Here is a 20,372-nt window from a genome sequence, read left to right on the forward strand (position 1 = left end):
TTCTATGCTACAGATACCTAGAGCATTTCTATGCAGCCTTCAAAGAATTTTCAGTCATTCTCCAAGGAATTTCCTCCCAAAAGAACATGTATAGTTTTTACAAACCCTTAATAACTACTACTATTGGGGACAAAAGAGTTCGCTCTAAAAAAAATGAGCACCTGTTGAGAATGAGCCCCTTTATTTGTTCATCTCCCCGGAAGAATAATAGGAGTCATATAGAAATTACTTTACCTCTACAAAGAAGGCCACACAGAATTGGGTGAGGCATGCCCCCAAAATCGAAACCCTCCATGATGTTATGGTTGGGAGGAACTGATAAAAAAGAAATACCACCATTAAACTTTTCATACCTTACACTTTGAAAAAACACATTTAATTTGTATATCTGTAACAGCTCCCTGAGCTTGGAGGGTAGGCATTACTTTCACCACTTTACAGATGAGAAGCTCAGTACATGGCCCAAGGACTCCAAGCCAATAAACAAATGGCAGAGCCAGAATTCACAGGAGAACTGACTGTCTCTTGGCCTGTGCTCCCTCCATTGCCTGATGGTAGACACCTAGGGAAGTGTGGCCTGGGCTGTAGATGGGACACTTGGAGCTTGTGTGTCTCTCTTCGTTTTTATCTTTTCAAATAGAGGGAAGAGGGTATAAGATTAAATTATGCATCTAATTATATTATTACTTCTAATTCTCTCAAAGCAAAGTCTACTTGGAATTTATTCTTTTGGTAAAATTGACCTACGTGTAAACATAAGGGGGGCAGACATTCAAGTTTGTTTTAACTGAAACGAAGGGAACATTTTCTGAGCAAATCTCCCCAGCCCTAAATCCAATGGCTTCATGAAAATAGAAGCCATCCAACCCACCTCCTTTTAGAAATTAAAGCGTACATATTGACCACCAACTACACTTATTTCATAGGTATGAGAGCTACAACTCCCCATGGCTGCATCCATAGCATAAAAAAATAAATAGTCACACACAGCCTCCTTTCTGACCCTAAAGGATAGAATATGGATGATTGTGTAGAGGACTGAGCTGTCCTTCAGACTAAAACCACAGACTCTCCACAGCGTCTAAATGTTCGCCTTTAATTCTCATCCCTATTGTGATATAAGTTATTTCAAAGTAACACTTTGTGATTTTTACCTCAAGTTGAGAGAGCCTTTCTCGGGGTTGTGAAATACAACATACTGAGTACAAGGGTTATCTGGAGAAGGCTGTAAGATACGGCAGTGGGTCAGGTCCTCGCAGAGAACCCTGCCACCGCCCTGACCTGGGAGGTCTCTTCTCCATCCCTTGGCCTGGAAGGCACTCGTCACACTGCTTTGGAGTTATTTGCTTAGGTGATGGTCTTTTCTCCTACCTTCTGAGCGTGGTGATCACATTTTAATCATGGGCCAAGCACACTTTGAAGTTTTGTGTTTCATATATGACTGAATGGTCTAGGTTTTCGTTTCATAACTGCTTCTCTGCTCTCACACACAGCCATCCTGCCATTATCTAATTAACCTTAAATCCTCTGCTGAAGAACCTGCTCAGATAGCTTCAGTGACTCCCTGTTGCTTTCGGCATAAATCCCGACTTCACAGGCTGCCTTCATCCATCCATGCCTTCCTCATGCTCCAACACCTGCTGCCTCAGTCTGAGCCATGCTCCCAGGTGTTCTGCGAAACAAAGCTTGCTTTTGTGTTTTATCTCTGCCACCCTAATTCTTTTGCATTTCCAAGGCAAAAGAGATTCTTTCAGCCCCCTCTGTCTGTGCTTAGGCTGTTCTCCTGGTTGGGAATATCCCTACCTCCTACCTAGCAAAATCTAGCCTATCCTTCCAGATTCAGGTCCAGCTGCATCTCCTCCAGGAATCCTCCCATGACAGTCACAGACCACTATGTTCTTCCTACTTCTCTTTATATTTTCTTCACGCATGGAGGGCCACCTGGACAGCCTCAGGTGGCATGTCGTGATTTCACTCCAGTATCACTCATCTTCATCACAAAACTACAGATGGGAAGTCAAGAGTCAATTCTCCTCTTTCTTTATTTCTCCCACAGTGCCAGGTCCAAGAATGGGTTCTCTAACCTCTTATTAAATGTAATTTTAACCCATTGCACCCTGGATCAATTCATGCCCACTGAAATAAAGCTCCCTACAGTCCGTGTCTGGCAGACAGAACAGGGCTGGCTTATAATCTACTTTTTCTTACACCTCACAACTACATTATGAAGAATTTAGCTTATGTGCTTTTAAAAATTAAACTTGCAGAATTAGTTATTACATTAATAAATTAACGTTGTATTAGTATAACATAGAAGAATAAGGTATTTGAACATAATATTTCAGATGTGAAGAAGATAAATGTACCCCATTGATACTACTACTAATAAGAAAACAATCAGAGCCTAGCATATGTGAAATCCAAATATGTTATTTGTTCTTCTAGTAAATGGGAATAGCCTCACAATATTCAGTGGTCAGAGAGATGATGGCAATAACTGAATCACAAACCACAATGCAAATACGGTTCCACTGTACACGTGAGTCATGCCAGATGTGCATGAATGCCGCTTACCTCCATCCCACGGTATATAGCTTCAAAATCAGAAAACAGAATGAAAACTGTGAGGCCCAAGGCAGATATCAGCAGAAGTGAGAATATATCTGAAGAAACATGAAACATTATTTTTAGATGCTAAAGGAATGTTTCTCATAATTTGGCACACATTGCTGAATCAATTATCTCTGTTGGGCAAATACCGGATATAGCTTCAGATGTTTTGTTGTATACTCATATGTTTTAAAATATGTTCTAATGCTTACAAGACAAAGGTGATATCTTAAAATCTTCCCTTGAAAGGCTGGGTGTAGAAAGCTGCTAATAAATGTATTATGGTGAGCTCCGTAAACGAGTTGCCTCAGCTGAGGAGACCTGGGAGGCTGGGATATCCTGCAGTGACCAGCCCATGTAAGTGGTCAGCAGAGAGGCCCTGATGCTTTATAACCACGTGTCTAGTGAGTTGTGCACACATGGATAAACAATCAGTCCCCATGGCAGCACCTCATTCTTCTTCATTGCCTAGAGAATAAAGTCCAAGGGTTTTCAATTGACATTCAAGGCTCCAATCAGCTTTTAATCTGATCTCTCATTGCTTTTCCTTATGTGCATAAAAGAGTTAAACCACAAACCTATTGCTTCCACAGAGGATCAACACTTTCCAGGTTCTGTGCCTCTGTCCACAAAATACCCTGTGTAGATCATATTCTTCCTATCTTGGCCCGTTCCAGTTTTTCATTAAAAGCCCAGTTCAAATACCACTTTCTCTTTAAAGATGCCCAATCCTCCCTTACAAAATTTTATTTCGTATGGTGTGTATCACACTCTGCTTTGCATGATTTTCATCTATGTATCAACTAGACTGTAACCACTTGAAAGTGACTTTGTATCTGCTTCTCTGGGGCTCTGAATTGTAAAAGTACTTGAGAGACTGGCATACACATCTGCTGGGTTCTCTCTCCCTAGCCTGCCCGAATTCCTTCACTTTAGGGAGCTAAACTTCCCAGGATGCACTCTGCCAGCATCACTGCTCATGCCTGCCAACCCCATCCACTCCTGTGCCCATCAGAGCTTTTAAACACTTTTAGGATGGTACCTTATAAATGTGTTTGATAGCATCAGCAGCTTCGGGCTTAAACGGTAGCATATAATTAGTGGTTCCATGATATAAATAATTCTTATAATCCTTGAAATTTATAAACAAACTAGGTTATTTTTATGCTTATTTATTCCAATGTTGATGATCTACTGGCCCCCAACTCTATATAGGTCAATACAAACCAGAAATCAGAGTCAACTGCTCCTCTACAGCAGACCCTAAGTTTTGAAGCCACCAGAACTCTGTTTTCACCCTCATGCACCTATACCTACCCTCTTATTCATCCAAGCCTCATTTATATATACTGTGTTTCCCCGAAAATAAGACCTAGCCAGACCATCAGCTCTAATGTGTCTTTTGGAGCAAAAATTAATATAAGACCCGGACTTATTTTAATGTAATATAAGACCTGGCCTTATTTCAATATAAGACTGAGTCTTATATAACAAAATATAATATTATAATATAATATATAATTAATATAATATGATTAGTATAGTATAGTATAATGTAATATAATACTAGGTCTTATATTAATTTTTGCTCCAAAAGACGAATTAGAGCTGATGGTCCAGCTAGGTCTTATTTTCAGGGGGAAAACTACATGCAGCATCTCCCGGAAGAATTACCCAAACTTGCTTGGGAAGGATGTGAGGCAGAAAGAAGAAAAGCTGGAGTTGCATCTCTGAAAATAAAGCAATCTGAGCATCACGGAGATAAGAAAAACACAGGAAATGGCTATGTGGATTTTTCATTTACTTCATTGTTTCCAAGGTCCAGACACCCAGACGCTGGGAAGATGATGCCCCAAACGTCCATCCTGGTACTCATTAGCAACTGGGCTAAGTGCTGTGCCCCTCCCCTCACACTGTCCTCAGACTAGTGATCTGACAAGCAAGCCAGGCTAGTGCATAAATGAGCAGTGTGGAAACAAAATTAAAGGCTCTCTTCTTTAATTCAGCTGTGATTGGAAAATGTCATGAAGACCTGAAGTGAATGTTCCTCGGTTACTCACTATTGATGAGGAAGCTTGAAAGAATGGGGTTCTGTTTACATAGGTGATTTGGGAAGACAAGTCCTGAGCAAGCCATTACAGATTATTTTCAGATAAAGAAAGGGTTATTGAATATTCACACCTGTTCCCATAAAAATTTAACCTGTGCTTTTTTTATATGTCATCATCACAAGTTTATCTTCTGTCAAAGGCTGTTAAGAAGGGTAAAGACTTTTCTATCAAACGAAAATAAAATTGCTCGTATATTTTAATAGTAGTTTCAAGGACTTTTGACTTGTAACCTTGAGAAAATATGATTTATTATAAGATTATTTTGGTTAAAATATTTGTTTATAAAACTTTTTTCATTTAAAATTATTAGTTATGTTTGACATACAGGTTTGAGTTTACCTAAAAGCTTTAAATCACTATAATGCAACTAATCAAGCTCTAATAAACTCAATTTATACAAAAGGACTTCGTAGCTACTATTCAAATTAAAGTGCTAGCTAATGTAACATATACTCATTGTAAAATATGTTTACAATAGAAAAGGATTATAAGAGATTAACTAAAACACAAAGCAGAATCTTGATTTGTTGTGACAAGAGCCAAGGTCATTATCAAATACTGTATTAAAATTTTAAAAATTATAAGAAATTCAGGAAGAAGTTTATAGCAAATATAAACTTAAAGGAAATCTTAGCTTGATCTCAAAATCTTTAAAAGAGCAATACAAAAAAAGGGAGGTGGGAGATGAGAACAGAGAAAATGTGAATACTATATTTGCTAAAAACTGGTTTAATATAGTAAATGTCCATTTCTAATTTAGGAATAGGAACAAGACTTGATTTTCTAATATTTATGACTTAATTAGAAAATTAAAGATCAGAGTTTATGCCATATGATATACAAAACTGTATTAAATTTTCTGAAGCAGAAATTTTATAGTCTAGATTCTCTGATTATGACAATAAAACAAGAAATTATTAAGCAATTTAAATAAAATATCCCTCCTGATATACCAATTAAAAACAAAATTCTAAAAATCTGTGGGATCAAAAAGGAAATCAAGTTTTCTTGTAAGCTATTGAGAAAAAGAGTAATAAGAGAATAAAAATAAAATCCCTTTCAACTTGAATATTAAAAATCACTATTCTGAAAACTCGTAGGTCAAAGAGAAAATTAAGTCATAGTTAAAGACACATGAAAATATAAAGAATGCAACCCACACTACAATTGTGTGTCTAAAATGCTTTTATAATTTCATAAGAATAAAAGGAAATGCAAAAATTATAAAGTGAATCCAAACATTAAAATTTTTTTTCAAAGATAAAAGAGGGAAAAAGAATGGAAAAAAATTTACATTAGAAAATAGAAAGCGTACAGAATCAGACAGCTGGTTCTTTAAAGACAACTAGTAAAAATATAATTTTGGTAAAAATAAATGAAAAATATGAAAAAATAACACATATAAGTATTATTAGGAAGAGAAGACAGTGAAAGAGTTGTAGAAGGCATTAAAAATTATATGAAAATACCATCTAAAATCCTATGCGAAGGTTTGATAATCTCAATAAATTGAAGATTATCTGGGGAAAAAATACTGTTATTTTGAAAACAGTATAAAAAGAGGATTACTTAATCAATCTTTAATAATAATTCTTTTAAAAGAAGGATTTGGAACCAAGTGACTTTACTGAGTTATTGCAAATTGTCAAGGAATAGACCATTTTTATATATAAAATATTTTTCAGAGGAAAGAAAAATTTGAAGATTTCAAGTCTAATACCAAACCGAACAAAACAAGACACACACAAAAAATCAGACCAATCCCATATAAAATGTAGATATTAAAAGACTATAAAATTTAATTCACTAAAATTTATAATCCACCTCAAATAAGTAGGGTTTGCTCAAGAATATGATGACTTAATAATAAGTTTCTTTTATTTAAAGATTTAAAAGGGGGGATAAAGAAGAATAAGGGGTTCAAAGTTTCAGATATAAAACAAATAAGTCTTGTGGATGTAATAGACAGCATAGGAAATATAGTCAATAATATTGTGATAGCATGGTACAGTGTCAGATGGTTGCTGGACTTGCAGTGATCACTTCTTTAGCATAGGGAATATAATCAATACTGTGGTAACTCTATAGTGCCAGGTCGGTATTGTTGAATAATTATGATGTACACCTGAAACTAATGTAATATTGTATGTTAGCTAAATTATTTTTATTAAAATATAGCTAAGATACAACATTACATTAGTTTCAGGTGTACACCATTGTTATTCAATATGTATATACATAAAGAAGAGATCACCATGATAAGTCTAGCAACCATCTAACACTGTACTATGCTATCACAATATTATTGACTATATTCTCCATACTGTAGATTACATCCCCATGAATTATTTGTTTTATACCTGGAAACTTGGACCTCTTATTCTCCTTCATTGTTCCCCCCTCTTTTTAATTTTTCAAAACAGTTGACATTTAATATTATATTATTTCAGGTGTACAGGATAGTAGTTAGACATTTATATATTTTAACCAGTGATTAGTTTAGTACTAGTTTAGTACTAAACTAGTACGAAGAAGTGACTAGTTTAGTACCCACCTGGCACTATACATAGTTATTACCTATACTCATATTCCCTGTGCTTTATTTCACATCCCCATGACTATTTTGTAACTACCAACTTGTACTTCTTAATCCCTTCACCATTTCAGCATGTCCCCCACCCCCCATCTATCACCCCGATAAATCTAGTACCCTCTGACACCATCTATAGTTATTACAATATTATTGACTATATTTCTTATACTATATCCTATATCCCCGTGACTACTGTGTAACAACCAATTTGTAATACTCAATCCCTTCTCCTATTCATGTGCCACCCTTGTATTTGGCAACCATCAAAATGTTCTCTTTATCTATGAGTTCGTTTCTGTTTTGTTTGTTTGTTTGTTTTGTTCTTTATATTCCACATGTAAGTGAGATCACATTGCATCTGTCTTTCTCTGTTTGACATACTTCATTCAACACAATACCCTCTAGGTGCATTCATGCCACCACAGATGGCAAGAACCCCATTCCCTTCCATGGCCGAGCAATATTCCATTGTATATATGTACCATCTCGTCTTTATCCATTCTTCCTTCTATAGACACCCAGGCTGCCTCCATGTCTTGGCCATTGTAAACAATGCTACAATGAACATATATATGGATGCACATGTCCCTTCAAAGTAGCATTGTGCATTACTTCAGATAAATACCTAGAAGTCAGATTATTGGGTTCTTCTGTCTCTTGTTATAGTCTTTATTTTAAAATCTATTTTGACTGGTATAAGTATTGCTATTCTAGCTATTGTTGTTGTTTCAATTTTCATGAAATATCTTTTTCTATCCCTTCACTTTCAGTCTGTGTGTGTCTTCGATCTAAAGTGAGTCTCTTGTAGGTAGCATATGTAAGGATCTTGTTTTCTTATCCATTCAGTTACCCTATCTTTTGATTGGAGCATTTAATCTATTTACATTTAAAGTAATTGTTGATAGATATGTAGTTATTGCCAATTTATTATTCATATTTTCCACTTTTTTCTCTACTTTTTCTTCAAGAAGTCCCTCTCACATTTCCTGTAACACTGATTTGGTGGTGATGAACTCTTCTAGTTTTTTCTTCTTTGAGAAGCTCTTTTATCTGTCCTTTGATTCTAAATGATAGTTTTGCTTGGTAGAATAATCTTGGTTGTAGGTCCTTGCGTTTCATCACTCTGAATATTTTTCCCAATTCCTTCTATCCTGTAAAGTTTCTGTTGATAAATCAACTGACAGTCTTATGGAAGCTCCTTTGTAAGTAACTAACTGCTTTTCTCTTGCTGCTTCTAAGATTCTTTTATTTTAACCTTTGACATTTTAATTATGTTGTGTCTTGGTGTGGGCCTCTTTGGGTTCATTGTTTGGGACTCTCTATGCTTTCTGAGCTTATATGTCTATTTCCTTCACTAGGTTAGGGAAGTTTTCCATCATTATTTTTTCAAATAGGTTTGCAATTCTTTGTTCGCCCTCTTCTCCTTCTGGTACCCCTATAATGGAAATATTGGTATATTTGATGTTTTCTTAGAGGCCTCTTAAACTATCTTCAATTTTTGGATTCTTTTTTCTTTTTTCTGTTCTGATTGGGTGTTTTCTGCGACCTTATATTCTACATTGCTGATTGGATCCTCTGCTTCATTTAATCTACTCTTGATTCCCTCTAATGTATGCTTCATTTCAGTTATTGTAAATTTTATTTCTGACTGGTTCTTTTTTATGTTTTCATCTCCAATTTTATGTTTTCTCTCTCTTTGTTGAAGTTCTCCTTGAGATCACTGAGCATCCGTATACCAGTGTTTTGAACTCTGCACCTGGTACATTGCTTGTCTCCATTTTGTTCAGTTATTTTTCTGGAGCTTTGTTCTGTTCTTTTATTTGGCACACGTTTCTTTGTGTCTCCATTTTGGCTGCCTCCCTGAGTTTGTTTTTATGTATTGAATAGGGTTGCTATGTCTCCTGGTCTTAGTAGAGTGGCCTATGTAGTAGGTGTCCTGTGGGGCCCAGTGGTGCAGTCTCCCTGATCACCTGAGCTGGGTGCTTCAGGTGTGTTCCTTGGGTGGGTTGTGTGTGCCCTCCTGTTGTAGTTGAGACTTGGTTGCTGTTTGTGTGTCAGTGGGAGTCACGGATCCTCAGATTGATTGGTTGTGAGGAATGGTCATGACTACAGTTGAGGAGCTGATGTGCAGGGGCTGACCCTACAGACCAGGATTGGCTTTAGCAGGGCTCTGGTTCCTGCCCAGTCTGCCCTTTGGATATGTTGTCCACAGAGGTGGCCAGATGATACTCTGGCTCAGTCTGAAGCTGGACACCAGACATGCTTCATGGACTGAAGCACGGGCCTTCTGGGACTGAACATGTTGCAGGCCAAGTTCAGCTGCAGCCAGGTGGCCCAGGGCCACAAAGCAATCCACAGATGGCCGCCACTTGTGCTGGGCTTAAAGATACCTAGAGGGACCAAGGCTGAATTGAGATGGGCTGCTGCTAGTACTGGGTTTGGGGCTGCTCTGCAAGAGGTATGGGACACACTGAATCCGGATGCTTCTTGTTTGGTTTTGTGAACTTTTGAGAGATTGTAGGATATTTTCAGCATGAGCCAAGGCAGACTGTGTGTATGGAAAAGCCACTGGAAGCAGTTTGGGTGAGCCTGAAAGTTGGGTGGGGTGAAGTCTCAGGGAATAACCAGGTCAGGGTGAAAGAATGATGTTAGCCAAGTTGACGAAGACTGAAATACAGCAGTGCCTATGTCTGCACTCTGGGATAATATTTATCTTTCTAGAACACTCAAGTCTCAAAGATTAATAGCAAAATTCAGAAAGGGCTGAATTTTGGAGAGAAAATAAATATAATACAACACTATACCTTTCAGATGTATTAGTGATATCAGTTATAAAACACAATGGAAAAAGGTCATTCACAATATAAACAAATATGCAAAAATATACGGTTACTTTCTTAAATAAATGTGCAGGATCTATGATGGAGAAAATGACAAATATTTACTAAGACACATAAAAAGAAGCCTGAATAAATGGAGAGACATAACATATTCTTAAATGTGAAGACTGAAATGTATAAACAAACTTTTCCCAAATGGGATTTTTAAAGTCTGATAATTTATTCAAGAGTTTATCTGGAAGAATAAACAAGAAAGAAAAGCAAGAAATTTTTGAAAAATGAAGAATAATGAGGATATACCAATCTTAATACTTATTAAAACTTATAATTTTTAAAGCTTAGAAATTATAATCAAGAGTAGGTTGGCATATCAATGAAACAGAAAAGATAGTCTAGAAAATATTAATTATATACAAATTAATACATAAGTATATGACATTTATAAATGTAACATAGAATTCACATAATATAAATTATGTATGTGAGAAAACCATAAATAAACATGAATATAGGTATGATAATGGTGACATTACATTCAGTTGAAGAATAAGTTGCCAAAAGGAATATTAAATAATAAAATCTACTGGGAAAACTAGCAACTAGTTATATAAACTAGTTTGCTCTCTACCTCAAACTATATCCCAAAATTAACATTAGATTTAAAAAGCATTAAAGGAAATTTTAAAAACTAGATAAATAATAATCTGATTTTGTAATGGGATAAAATTGTGCATAAATGCAATAGAAAAGAATCACAAAGGAATAAACAGCTTATACAAATAAATAAGAAATATAACAGCAATCCAATAGAAAAAAAATGGATAAAAAATGTAATAGATGATTCAGGGAAGAAGAAATGGCTAATTACATGAATATATGTTCATCCTCACAGGTGATCAAAGAGATACACGGAAACATTAAAATAATTTGCTCAATGTTATAAAGCTACTAAGAGGTCAAGTTGTATTTCAATTGATTGGAAAGACTTTTGCAAAATATCTTGACACACACACACACACACACACACACACACACACTTAAAATTCTCGATGACTCACAATAGGACAGGACTCATGTGACCATTTAATAGAGCATGTGCTTATCTGCAAATGAGCAGATTTCTGCCCATGGGCTCAACCACCTGTGAAAATCACCATTCGGTACTAAATTTTAGAGCAATGCAATTGTTTCCTTCTCAGTCAATCACTTCAACAGTGAGCTGCGACTCTGGGGAGGGCGAGAGAATGGAAAAATATTTTAAAAAATTAAACTTCACATACTTACAGTTTGTGTAGATGGGTTTTCGAAATGGCTTTCCCTTGGAAAAGACAAATGCTACTGTGATACAGTTGATGGTAGTGATGGGCCACAGCGTGGTGCTCTCAAAACTTAAAATTGAAGCAGGGATCAGAGTTGCATTTCCAGTCCAATTTCTTTCCAAACTCACATTTGTTGAGAAATTACTTTGGTTGTCCAGAAAGCACTCACTACAAGAGAATCACCAGCATTTATGGGACTTTTTACTCTATTTTTATCCAGCTGGTAGGAAAAAAAAAATAGTTAATCACTACCATGGGACGTCAGCTTTCAAACTGTTGCAGCCGGTAACTACCAAGACATATTTCGTTCACCTCTTGGCAAAGGCAAAGTAGAAATACAATTCAGAGAGAGCCAATATTGTTCTTTGTCCAGCATTCCATTTAGGATGAGTGATCTGTCTTGAAGGGCTTGAATGACAACTTTCTACGGTATTCCTTTCAATTCAGAATAAATGAACCGTGTGTGTGTGTGTGTGTGTGTGTGTGTGTGTGTGTGTGTGTGTGTGTCTTGGTTTCTCTTCTGTGGACTAACGTGAGCCTCGTAACTTGGGAACTTGGGTGTTGAGTTTGAATCTGCCCAATCTAATCCACTCTCCTCACACAACCAAAGGCTCTTCCTGAGGCTCTGAACATGACACTGTCCTGCTTCTGAGTGTCTATGGCTTTATTTTGCTAATAAATTAAGTACAAACGTCTCAGGCAGTTCCAGAAGACCTTCACATTCTGGTCTCAGTGCACCTTTCCAGCCTTATTTTTTGCAAGTTCTCCCATGTTCCTTATACTCCAAACATACAGCAATGTTCCTTGCTCCCCACATACCACCATTTGCATACCTCCGGGCTCAGATGTGCTATTCCCTCTAATATCACTCTATCTGAAACATCTTTATTTTTGCTGGAAACATAACTAGTGTCCCCATTCTTCCCTCTGGTGTGAATTTAGCTAATTGTTTTCCATTTATTCATCATATATATATTTTTTTCCCATAACTGGGATGAAAGTTTCTTAAACATGGAATTTTTCTTTCGGTTTTATTTTGCTATTGTTTTACTCAAATTTACAACACATCCTTAGCACCCAACACAGTGATACCACATAATATTTGCGCAGAAAAAAATATCTTTTAAGATGTGGTCTTTCCCAGTTCTGATTGCTCTATTTGCAATGTTCTTTTTGTTTTTTCAATAATCAAACCCACAAATTAGTTTCCAACTGCATTCTTGTTGAGCTTGTAACTTTTTACTATTATAAATGTTTATAGATAAAATTCATTTTCTAATTGTGACCTCAAATACAAGACTTAAGTCTTATCATCTTTGGCTTCCTAGGGTCCTGAAATGCACATTTAAGAGATGTTCAGTTAATGTTTGTTGAATACATTAATGAAAGAATCAGTAGTCGCAAAGCATTCTTGCACAAAGGGGACAAATAGACTAGAAGGCATGAAGCATAGAATTTAATACCAAAACGTATCTAATCCAATATACTTACACTGGAGATAAGCAAGTTGAGGGCTAGTGTGGTACAGCTACTTACTGAGAGTGTAGTCCATCACCCTTTTGGCTACACCATGTTGTCTCCTTGATTCAATCAGACCGTTGCTTCTCTGAATATATGCACTCCAATTTGGGGTAAGTCTTGTTTTGAAACAAAAACTGAATCCTACATTCAAAGTAATACTTGAATTTCTGAATCTGGGGTCTAAATGACAATCTTAAACATCATTTGGTAGCTTTTAACCTATCTTTCCCTGATTCCTGGGGCTCTGATACCTTCAAGATCACAGTGGAGTGAAGGGGAGTTTATACAAGCCCATCTTCAAAGAGAGCAGCTCTTTTCCTGCCTTTCCTCTTGGAGGTCAGCAGGCTTTGTGAGAAAAAAATAAAGTTTAAATATCTATAGAATAGTTCACCTCATCTTACCCTTAACTAATCGTTAAAGAAATTAAAGCCTGTGGAGGTGAAGGGACTTTCCCTGAGTCTAGTGTTCAATTCAACCAGAACAATGATACCATCAACTAACATTTGAATTTTAAGATGTATTTGAAAAATCCAACTAATTTGAGCAAATATCTTGTATATCAGGGGCCAGTTGACTTACCGCCCATAGACCAAATCCAACTTACCAACTGGTTTTGTAAATGAAGTTTTATGGAACACAGTCACATTTGTTTATGTGATGTCCATGGCTGCTTTTCCACTACAACAACAGAGTTGAGTAGTTGCATAGAGACCATCTAGCCCAAGAGCCCACACTGTTTACTATGCTGACCCCTGGTCTATAACATATCCAAGCCACCAGGGAATTAATACAGTCATTCAGTCCACTAGTTGGTAGATCTGTACATCAACAACCAACATGAAGATCTTTTCCCACCCATTCCACATGGCTCACCCCAGGACTCTACCCATGAACTCTGTTTTGTGTTCCATCTCATCATTGATTTTTTGCAGTGTGGAGACACACACTTTTGTTAATTAAAAATTTAGGGTTTATGTTCAAACCAGTTGTACAATGTCATTGGTTATTCATTGTATTGCCTTCAGAAAGGAAAACTAAGAAATTGAACATTACCTGTATTTGTAGACCTCACAATACCAGGGTTGCTGTTTCACATAGAGAAATGCACAGATCTGTACAATACAGGTGAAACAAATATTCAAAAAGACTGAGAGCAGTAAAGGAGGAGACAAGAGCTGTCCTGCCGGTCGGTATGGAGCCAGTTTGGGGTATGCATGAGTTGAACTCACTGAAAGACAAATGCATTTTTTTCTGTTACAGTTTCATTGTTGAGAATAAAAGATTGAGATGCATATTATCTTGAGTCTTCCGTGAGGGTTCAGATTCAGCACACACAATTTGAGAATTTACATCCAGATAAGCATATTGCCTATTTGCATATCCAATACTATCAGCCTTTGCCTCTTCCACAATTTGGTTTCACCTTAGAAATAAAAAGTAATGGGTTCACAAGTTCTGTAATTAATACTTTAACTGTACCGCATAGTGCAAATATTTCTCCTACAACCAGACTGACCAGGAATGGAATGTAAGAGAAGAAGATGGACTTCCACATGGATAAGCATTACTATTATCTCTCAGTGATGATGGGAAAGTGGAGAGTTAAGATGAGGAGGGTGAGGAGACATCCAGCTAGACTAATCTTCATGTGCTGGAAAATTTTTTTTTTGAAAAGCACTCACTCTGTTATTCATTCGGCCATCATTCTCTGAGCACGTCTGTGTACCAGGATAGATACTAGAGGTGTATTCTGTTCCCTCCTGGATAAGTGTGTAAATGGAGAACTACTAGAGCACATTACACTGCTTAGGAAAAAGAACTCATTAAAAAATTCTTGCTTCCAGATGAGAGTGCTAAAATATATTATAGCATTTTTGATCCTATTATTATTTTTTTAATGTAAGAAGTTGGCAGTGGGCAGAGATTAAACAGAACAACTACAGAAGAAGAAAAAAACTTTATCCTTTTTAGAAGCCATACATTCCAACAAGCTGATGAAAATGGGATGTACTTTTTAGGGTAGAGCAGGAAAGTAGCATGCAAAGGTCTGAAATTAGATAAATCACACATAAAAGTTTATATTATGGTCATGTTTCAGTTCTTCCCTCTATGTCTGTCATCTCTTCCCTTTTTATAGCTTGTCACTGGTTTCTTTGAGGTAAGGAAGAAAGTAGGGTATGTATGCTTAGGTTTGTGTTCATGCATGTAGAGGCAGGTCAGTGGGGAGTGTGTGCCCAGTTTGCAATAATAAAACTCTAAGGTAGACCTTCGGTTTGCTCAGTGTGTATTTTGGGGCAATCACATAAACTCTCTGGCCCTTCATTTTCTCACATACGGAGTGAATGCATTAGAATGTCTAATTGGTCTCCAAAGACTCATCCAAATCAGTTATTCTAAAGCTCTATGACTAAAGCTTTACTTTTACCAATATAAGCAATATTTTCCCAGGAGGGTGCTGGGCTAGAGGCTGTGGGGTATGCAGAGAAGAAAAGGACATCTCATCTTCCCTCAAAGAGCTTAAAGCCCAATGGAAGACACAGATGGGTTGTGTAATAAAAGATTTATCTGGCCTTTGTCCCAGGTTCTTGGGAGGTTATCTCTAAACACTTGGAATTAAGAATTTGGCCTTCCTGAGATGTATCCTCTAAATCCTTGGTATTTTCTGCGTTAATAGAAGTGTCTTTGTTATTCATGGTGGGCCCTGATACTTTATGCTAACAAGACTCAAGATGGGCCTGAAGAGAGTGTGCTAAGGCAATAACTCAGGATGGGGCTGGTCATGCCAAGAAGACCAACCATTAGAGAATTGGTCTGATTAGAGGGTTGGGGCTTTGAGCCACATGATATCAGCCTGACCTTCAGTGAGAGAAAGGGAGCTGGAGATTGAGTTCAACCTACGGCCACCAATTCAATCAATTATGCCTATGTAATGGGACCCCAATAAAAACTCCAGACATCAAAGCTCAGGTAAGCTTCCCTGTTTGGCAAAACTCTGCATGTTGTCACACATTAGTGTGCCAGAAGGGTGAGGTAAATTGACTCCCCAGGGAGAGACAACAGGAGTGTCATGTTTGAGGTCTTCCCAGAGCTAGTCCTGTGTGTCTCTCCCTTTGGCTATTTCTGATTTGTATCCTTTTGTTATAATAAAACTGCAATCATATGTATAGCACTTTCCTACATTCTGTGAGTTTTTGATATGAATTATGGAATCTGAGGGAGTAATTACAACCCCCAAATTTGTAGACAGCTATTCAGAAATGCAGGTAGCATGGGGCCCCCAAACTCACAGCTGGTGTCTGAAGTGAGGGCAGTCTAATGGAGGCTGTGGCCTCATCCGATGAATTCCAGGTGGGCCCAACTCCAGGTAGTTGGTGTGAGAAGATCTAGAGGAGTGCACAAGAAGGGGTACATAGTGTGGGCTGTAGCTGGTGTTGTAGAGGGGTGCAAGGAAGCTGTGTTTGGTGTGCAAGGAGACAGAGGCAGAAGCTGTAGTGTTTGGAGTTTTCTGTGTGCTCTAGTGTCCAAGGTAGAAAGTGTCCATAGCATTTGTAAAGAGGTTGTGGGTAGTGGAAAGAGGTATAAATGCATTTGTGCATCTGGCTTCATCCATTCTGGTCTTCTTTTTCTCAGATACTCATTGAATTTCTGGCTTTTCTTTCATACAAGGACTGTGGTAGATTGAAGTTGGCAGAGTGGACTTGACCATCACTTTATTTTGGTTTCACTATGTGATTTTCTCTGGCCAAAGAGAAGTTAGGAGAGGTTTAAGGCCTGCTTGCAGCACTGGGCTTGCTCTCTACTCTGCTGTCTATGATCTGCAATGAGAAGATGCTCAGGTCTGTTCATTCAGCCGGGTCCCAGAATGAAAAATGTTGAGCAGACCTGAATTAACCCATAGCTTGGACCCCAAGACAAACTTATGTATATCTTAAAGCAGAGTGGCTCAGCTACGACAACTACATCAGCTGAATGACAAACTATAGACCCATGAACGGGTATTGCAAGCCACTGAGTCTTGGAGGTAGTTTGTTATGCAGCATTATTATGGCAATAGCTGATTGATACATAGTCCTTACATAAAGAATATATTAACTTTTATCTACTTTAGAAATTCCTAATACTTTCTGAGGAATCTCTATACCTGACTATAGACAAAAATAAAAGATAATGACTACCATTTTAGGGCCCCTACTAGGTTCCAGAGGTCATGTTCGTGTTTTATAAATGTTCTCTTTATTTCCTCAAAAAGCAATGCAAAATCAGTATTTTATCTCCTGTTTTACTGATGAAGAAACTGAGGTCGAGAAGTAGAGTCCCTTGTTTAAAGACCCACAGTGAATGAGTGACAAGGTGGTGATGTAAACTCAAGTCCGTCTGATTGTAAAGCCCTATGTTCTATGCTCTATAGCATACTGCAATGGGATACATCTCTCATTCATTAAAAATGATAAAATGAGGAGCCCTGAAATACAAGCCTGGATAGCAGTGTTGTTTCTCAGCAGCCAGAAAAACTTTTCTGAATTGTCCAGGTTTCTTGACAATGATGATGATAATGATATATGCTATCAGACTGCATGCAGAGAAATGGAAACTTGTGAAATGTTATATTTTATTCAGAGTTAATCATTACCTCCTCTGAGTTCCCACAGCACATTACTCATGTTGCCACTGGAGTGAGGGTGTCTTGCCTCAAATCTAGTTGTTTGCACTCTGCAGACTGTGAGCTCCCTGCGGGAGACAAACTGTCTCATTCCCCTTCTGTCCCGTACTGAACCTAGCACAGAGCCTGTGGTATGAGAGGACTTAGCAGTTTCCAAACTTGTTTTCAAAGTACTATTTTAATTGAGCAACATCTTTGGATATAATGTAGGTGTGCTTCCCCTAAATAGTTGGCTTACTTTACATTATGAACATTTCAACTCATGTAAGTCAAATTTCAGGAAGCTCATGAACTCACCTAAACTACATGCAAAATTCTGAGTGTGCATCATGAGATTCTTAAGGTAAAAAGATATATATCTTCCATCAGATTCTCCAAGAGGACCAAGACCCAGAAAATGTTAGGACTAATTGAGACCCTGGTGGAATTTACGTAAGAGATATACTTATATAATGTATTAATTGCCTCCTACCAACTCCTTGTCTGGACATTGCCTCCTCCCATATTCTGACATGGTTGGCCTGAATGGAGCTGAATTACATGACCCCACCTTCATTCACAGAAATGATTGGCTTAAAGGTGGGCATCTACCCAAGTTACATCAATACATTTTCTCTCCAAAAGATTTGCAGGTAAGATACTGAGAGGCTGAGCTAAATTAGCTGTGGGAAGACAAGCAGAAAAGTTAAGAAGATTCAGTAGAGTCACTTTTTAGGGTCATTTGTAAGGTGAATGAGTAGAAGTTTGATGAAAACAGTAAGGAAAAAGGAAGAAGAGACAAAATAGTATCTTGGAAGTAAAATATAAAAAAAAAACCAGCCTCTATTTTTCACCCTTTAGTGTTCTAGCCCTCCTCAAACCCAAGTACTTCTGAGTTTCTATTCTCAGTTGTTGTTGTTGTTTTTTCTCTTGAGAATTATATTCTTAAACATTCCCCTTCCTCTATTTTCTTGATCTAATTTGAATGGGTCTTGTTGAAGAGAACAGAGACATAGTGAGAACAAATTCCTTTCAGGATGGCTCCTAGACCTATTAGGGTCAAAATAGATTTCAAGACATGCATTTTCTTAATGGACTTCCCTGACTTCACCTCACTTTTCTCCTCGATTTTCCCTTTAATACATTATATCTCATCTTATTAGGTGCCTTTAATCTCGTAGGAACAAAGCAAGTAAATAACTAAATAAACTATGTGATGGTATCGTCTTTGTCCCATACTCAGTCAAGCTTAATGTCAAAGCCATAACCTAGGAACTTGGAAACATTGGAGCCGTGGTGAAAATGATTGTACATTGATCATTCAACCGCCAATGACTCTTAACCTCTGCACAGGAATGTCCACAGTTCTTCACCTGGTCGTCAAGATTCTGTGATCTGATCCAACTCACCTTTTAAATTTCATCTCTTGCCATTTCTCTTCACATATCGTACAGTGTGGTCAAATTGAAAAACTCATGCTCGTATTTATCAGCTCTCTCTTGCTTATGTTGTTTCCTTCTACTTGAACTGCCCTTCTTTTAGTAAAAGATATTTGAAATCTATACATCCTTCCTATTTTGGTGCAAATGCTACCTTTCCCATGAAGCCATCCTTAGGAGCTCTCTCTTTTGTCCATTGTTATCTCCTTCCTAACTGCAGATTGTCAGAGCAATCTCTCTTTTCTCTGAACTCCCAAAGTATTTGTTTTTCCCGGCACTCACTACTTTAGATTTGCATTTCATTCGTTCGTTATGTGAATCCCCCAGTAAACTCTGAACTTCAGTGTTCAGCCTTTTCATGTTCCAGACACCTATGTGCCTAGCACATAGTAGGAAATGAACCCTTCTAAGAGGATGGTCAGTGAGGCTTTTCCTTTTGTCTGGAGAATTTTGCTGAGCCTTATGTTGAGGACAGTGAATGGTAAGTGCCAATCTAATGTAAAGAGAGATGATGGTTATATCTCCGTAGTACTTACTAAGAGGGATCCATTGATCCTTCAACTGTAAGCATGCCCCCCTTTCTTCGCCCCCCCCCCCCAATTACCTGTATACAGACTATATAAGTGAAAACTATAGCGAATACCAAGAGAATTTTTAGGAGCAGCAAGAACTGTGGTTCTCTTTTTTGCATCACCCCAACCCAAATAAGGAGAGGTCATAAAAACTACTCTAGAAGAGACCTTAACCGGTTTTGAGAATAGAGATTATCTTGCTCATCCCCCTGTTGCAATATCAGAGGGAAAGAGAGGCAGCAGTGAGAACAAGCTATATACATCTACTGCTTGGTAGGTCAAGTAGAAGCCTGGGAATTAGCCAGGCTAGAGCTCTATTGGGAGGAACCTACCCAGTGGGGCAGTCTGCTGGGACTACAGGGCCCAATAGTAGAAAAAGGCTTTATGGTATATGCCACTAGAAGGCAGTTGCTGAAAGGAATCCTAAGAGTCGGAGGGAAAGAGCATCACCATGTCAGAGAGAAGTCTAGTCCAGACCAATCCACAGGAATTCTCTGAGGAATCCAAGAATTCACCAAAGAGCCCCATGCAAATTGCCTTAATTTAAGATGCCTGCTGTGCGAGAGGGCACTTGACAGAGAGAACTACAATCCCTCCAGTTAAGTAAAAAGTGCTTTGCTCTTGGTACTGTCATATTCCCTGAATGAGGGTGAGTGTGTAGGTAAGCAGAGACCATTGCAAGGAAAGTAGAAACCATGACCTTCTCGCCTACTGCTTGCTCCAAGCTA

At 37.7% G+C, this 20,372-nt stretch overlaps 1 protein-coding gene across 2 annotated transcripts in view; it reads right to left on the bottom strand.

The window, feature by feature from the left end:
- ATP13A5 (ATPase 13A5) overlaps positions 1-20,372 on the bottom strand; it is a 100,492-nt gene that overhangs the window by 1,937 nt on the left and 78,183 nt on the right. The window contains exons 26-29 of one of the 2 annotated variants that reach the window (XM_019723136.3): positions 14,048-14,222; positions 11,439-11,641; positions 2,575-2,663; positions 235-315 (exon numbers count right to left, since the gene is read on the bottom strand). In XM_019723136.3, the coding sequence (XP_019578695.3) occupies positions 235-315; positions 2,575-2,663; positions 11,439-11,641; positions 14,048-14,222 (548 nt within the window). Of the gene's footprint in view, positions 1-234; positions 316-2,574; positions 2,664-11,438; positions 11,694-14,047; positions 14,223-20,372 lie in introns of those variants that run through there. The other variant, XM_088794412.1, reaches the window with a different exon arrangement.

The sequence above is a fragment of the Rhinolophus sinicus genome, chromosome 17, assembly GCF_057876585.1.
Source record: "Rhinolophus sinicus isolate RSI-liver-muscle chromosome 17, RSI-T2T, whole genome shotgun sequence".
NCBI lineage: Eukaryota > Metazoa > Chordata > Mammalia > Chiroptera > Rhinolophidae > Rhinolophus > Rhinolophus sinicus.